This window comes from Etheostoma spectabile, chromosome 14, assembly GCF_008692095.1.
Source record: "Etheostoma spectabile isolate EspeVRDwgs_2016 chromosome 14, UIUC_Espe_1.0, whole genome shotgun sequence".
Classification (NCBI taxonomy): domain Eukaryota; kingdom Metazoa; phylum Chordata; class Actinopteri; order Perciformes; family Percidae; genus Etheostoma; species Etheostoma spectabile.
Window position 1 is genome coordinate 21166353 of NC_045746.1, and position 4223 is coordinate 21170575.

Genomic DNA, 4223 nt, shown 5'->3' on the forward strand with positions numbered 1-4223 from the left:
GGGGGGGCCTGAAGTTAATTTTTGGCCATAATAGCCCTAATTTGGCACCCTGGAAATCCAGAGCTCAAGCACAATTTGAATTTGCTTAGCGAGTTCCTCTGGCATCAAGTAATACTGCTCATTAACTATGCACTTGTAGCCGAGCTGCACCAATTACATCAGTGTATCTGATATAGGAGGGGCCAGAGCAAGCTGCACCAATCACATCTGTGTATCTGATATAGGAGGGGCCAGATGTATATTGTATATACTGTATGTATATTGTATCTTAGTATTTCAGTTCTATTTATATTCTGTGCTGTGTGATTTTCAAATGTACGCTTGGTGCCGCCCCTAGGGATGATGGGTGACTTACTTGATGCCAGACCCTTAATCCTTTTGGATTTGGGTCTGGATTTCCAGGCTACAAATTTGGTGGCTTCTGGCACAGTCCATTGCCACTATTCCATCAAATACTCTGATCTTAAATATTGCATTTTTAAATGAGTTTTCCTCCTTTCCCTTTTTTTATATATTTTAATTAGACATTATTTTACTATGAGTCAATCAGTCAACTGACACAACCTGAGTAATGTGCGTTCAAATCAACTCGGAAGTGTTGTATGGAGGACCGAGGGCACCAATATGGAAAGTGGGGGGGCATGTCCCCTGTACCCCATGTCCGCTACACACTTGCATCCAGGCACAACAGCTTCAGAAATGAAAATAACAGAGACAGACTCATCTGCTCTTTGTAACATGCTGGTGGATCAAAACTGCACAAAGTTTTTGTAATAGATGGATTGATGGAAATTTATTCTAAAGATCTTAGAGAAAATAAGAGCATTACACAAAAAAAGAAAGGATAGAGGTACATGAATGACGAACATGTCCCAAAAGGAGTGGGAGGAAGTATGCACTCAATCTCAACCCTTCTCTATAACTCATTATTTAACCTCTATCATAATTCTTCTGTAAACTCATCCAAATATGTAAAGTTACTTACCAAGTAGCCTTTTATTTTTCATTTTCTCAAAAATTATAAACATTTTAATACTTTTATTTCCGTATGAAAAATGTAAATGTATTCAGAAATTAAAACATGATAAATACAAACAGATAAGTTAATAAAATACAATGAAAAAGGAAAACTAAGAGAATAAAAAAATTAATAAACAATAATAGTGATTATCAAATGTATCTTAGCTTCAGATGGCAACTAGAGATGCCAGCGTGCATTTCAAACATTACGGTCTGCAGAAAGCATTCAGTGCAGCATCAGAACAACTTTCACTGTCTTTTGGGTGGAGATGGTAAAAAAAAATTAATAGTAATTGAAAAAGTTGGGCAGCAACTTCCAACAATCTTTGGTGAGTCCAGCTTTCTCTGGCTTGAGTGTTGCTGCTGTACAGAGATGTATATTTCAATTATCACGTCCTGAGAGTGGAGAACATTTCCTGCCAGCTTCCATACCAGAAAGAAATTTAAACAGGGGACAATAGACATACTGGACCCTGGGGGGGGGAGGGGGGGGGGGGGAACTGGGACCTGGGGGGGGGGAGGGGGGGGGGGGGTGAGATAGAGAACTGGGGGTGAGATAGAGAAACGGAGGCCCAGTTTGTTTTGCACATAAAGTGCCAAAAGCAATCTGAAATCAGCATGCCACCAGTCTCTTGTCAATATCGAGATGTGGCAGCAGCGTTTGAAGAATGCCTGCCCCCCCACCCCCCCCCCCAAACTACAGGAAGTTCTTCATCCACTTTGGTTTCACTGTTGGAGAGAAATGAGCACAGATCCTGTTTGCCAGGGGACAGCTTGGCAACAGGGATTAAGATTCTAAAATGTTGTATAGTTCTGTTTTTAATAATATTAATACCATTTGTGTACCAATACCATTTAGAGTCCTAACCCTAAAAAAATTAAACAAGTAAACCATAATTAAAGCTTGCAGATCCCTTCAGAGATCCAGAGATTTACAAAGTGACTGACTGGAGCGTCTGCTGGAGGCTATGTCACAGTATTGTTGATGTTTCCACTGACCTTTCCACAGACTGGACAGCTTGATGGTGGTAATAAGCTAAACGAAACACACCCAAAACCAAGGCCGAGATGGAATTACGACTGGGATTTAGGATTACCCTGGTCTTGGTCATCCTGGCCTCAACTCTTTCCGGCGAGGGAGTGGAAGCACAGAGGGCAGGTAAGACCATTAAGGTTGAATGTTGTCGTTATGCAGAGCCTATATTTACTGTATGTGACTGAATCCTCCTGCATTTACTTCTGACAGGATGTAAAAATGTCCACTATGACTTGGCGTTTATCCTGGATACCTCATCCAGCGTTGGAAAAGAGAATTTCGAGAAGATCAGGCAATGGGTGGCCAACCTCGTCGAGTCGTTCGATGTGGCGCCAGACAAGACGAGAGTAGCCGTGGTTCGCTACAGCGACAGGCCCACCACGGAGTTCACCCTGGGTAGACACAGGACCCTGGAGGATGTCAAGCGAGCTGCCAGTAACATACGCTACCTGGGGGGGAATACAATGACCGGGGATGCTATCAGCTACACCACCACCAATATCTTCACGGAGCGGAACGGAGCCCGGCCCGCAGCCAGAGGCATTCAGAAGGTGGCCATCCTTCTCACAGACGGCCGAAGCCAGGATTATGTTCTGGAGCCCTCGAAGGAGGCTGCCAAAGCTGGCATCAGGATGTTTGCTGTGGGCATCGGGGAGGCGCTGAAGGTGGAGCTGGAGGAGATTGCCGCCGAGCCAAAGAATGCCCACGTCTTCCATGTGACAGACTTCAATGCCATTGACAAGATCAGAGGCCGGCTGCGGAGGAGGCTGTGTGAGAGTAAGTCCGCTGTCGGGCCCAGTGCCAACACATTTACTCACACTGCATGCCACATGGCTTCTGTTTGAAGCCTCGCTCTGAAGAGCTTGCCTCACCCTGAACGTGCAGTTAATCAAATTACACTCTTATTTTAGCCTTTTAAGCGCTATGCGGAGGAAAGGCCCAAACCACGAAACCCCACCCCGACCACAAAGAGCACATGCATACAGTGCGATCATAGCTGACTGAAGATGAAGAGCACAAGGGGGGGCTGTTGCAGGAATTGGCTTGTAGATTCCACCCAAGACATTTCTGTGGTGTAGCTGCCTTTTTGACTGCTGCTTTGGTGCAGAGGTGTTTAGCACTGGAAAGCTTGTCTTAAGCTAACCTCAGTGGTTTTTTCCACCAGTGTGCTATGGAAGGCTTAGGAAGTAGCTCACTTAGCCAAATGTATTAGCTAAAAAAGGACTTGAAAATACAACTTTATTTTAGCTGTGAGGAGAGATGGAGAATTAAATCTGCATGTGAGTGTTTTCATGGAGAAGATGGATGCCTTGCACTCCAACAGAAATTCCTGCCTAAAATTAGCCAGACAGGAAAGGAAAGGATGCCATGAGTCTTAGCCGCAAACAGTAAATGCAAAAAGGGAGAAGACATGATTACATGGTTTAGCACACAGATGAGCATAGTCAAACTCTCAACTCTCACAGGAATCTGGCTCTAACTTGTCAAGTCTGACATGGCAAACTTCCTCTGAAGGAAGTGTTGATTCAGACAGACAGCGTTATTCTTTTTTTAGGCTGTTGTCATGAACCATTTGTACATGTAAATGTGCTGTATTTATATAGCGCTTTTCCAGTCTTAACAACTGCTCAAAGCGCTTTTACATCTACAGGGAACATTCACCATTCACACACATTCATACACTGTGGCCGGGGCTGCCGTACAAGGTGCCACCTGCTCATCAGATAAACATTCACACACATTCACACACATTCACACTCCGATGCGCAGCACCAGGGGCAACTTGGGGTTCAGTGTCTTGCCCAAGGACACTTCGACAATGACTGCAGGGGCGGGGATCGAACCACCAACCCTCCGATTGGCAGGCAACCGCTCAACCACTGAGCCACAGCCGCCCCATAGAGCTACAAAAAGTAACGCATTCTAATTTACAAGAATTTCAGGTGTTAATTGCTGTATGCACCACATTCGTTGCTGCTGTATGAGACTGCGAAGATCTGGGGAAACTTAGGGCTTTCAAGTGTGTGTGTGGGGGGGTGGGGGGGTAGAGTTCATGCCCTGGAAGAAGTTAATCCTCATGTTGTGTTTGAGTCAAACTGACCCATTTTCCTACATCAATGTTATTTTTAATTACCCAAAATAACATGATTGATTCCACACAACGCTC

The 4223-nt window shown here is 44.6% G+C and overlaps 1 protein-coding gene across 3 annotated transcripts in view; it reads left to right on the forward strand.

Annotated features, from left to right (window-relative positions):
• col22a1 (collagen, type XXII, alpha 1) overlaps positions 1 to 4223 on the forward strand; it is a 99729-nt gene that overhangs the window by 4819 nt on the left and 90687 nt on the right. For all 3 annotated transcript variants that reach the window (XM_032534839.1, XM_032534840.1, XM_032534841.1), the window contains exons 2-3: positions 2030 to 2179; positions 2267 to 2833. In XM_032534839.1, coding sequence (XP_032390730.1) covers positions 2089 to 2179; positions 2267 to 2833 — 658 coding nt within the window. In that variant the 5' untranslated portion in view covers positions 2030 to 2088. The remainder of the gene's footprint in view (positions 1 to 2029; positions 2180 to 2266; positions 2834 to 4223) is intronic.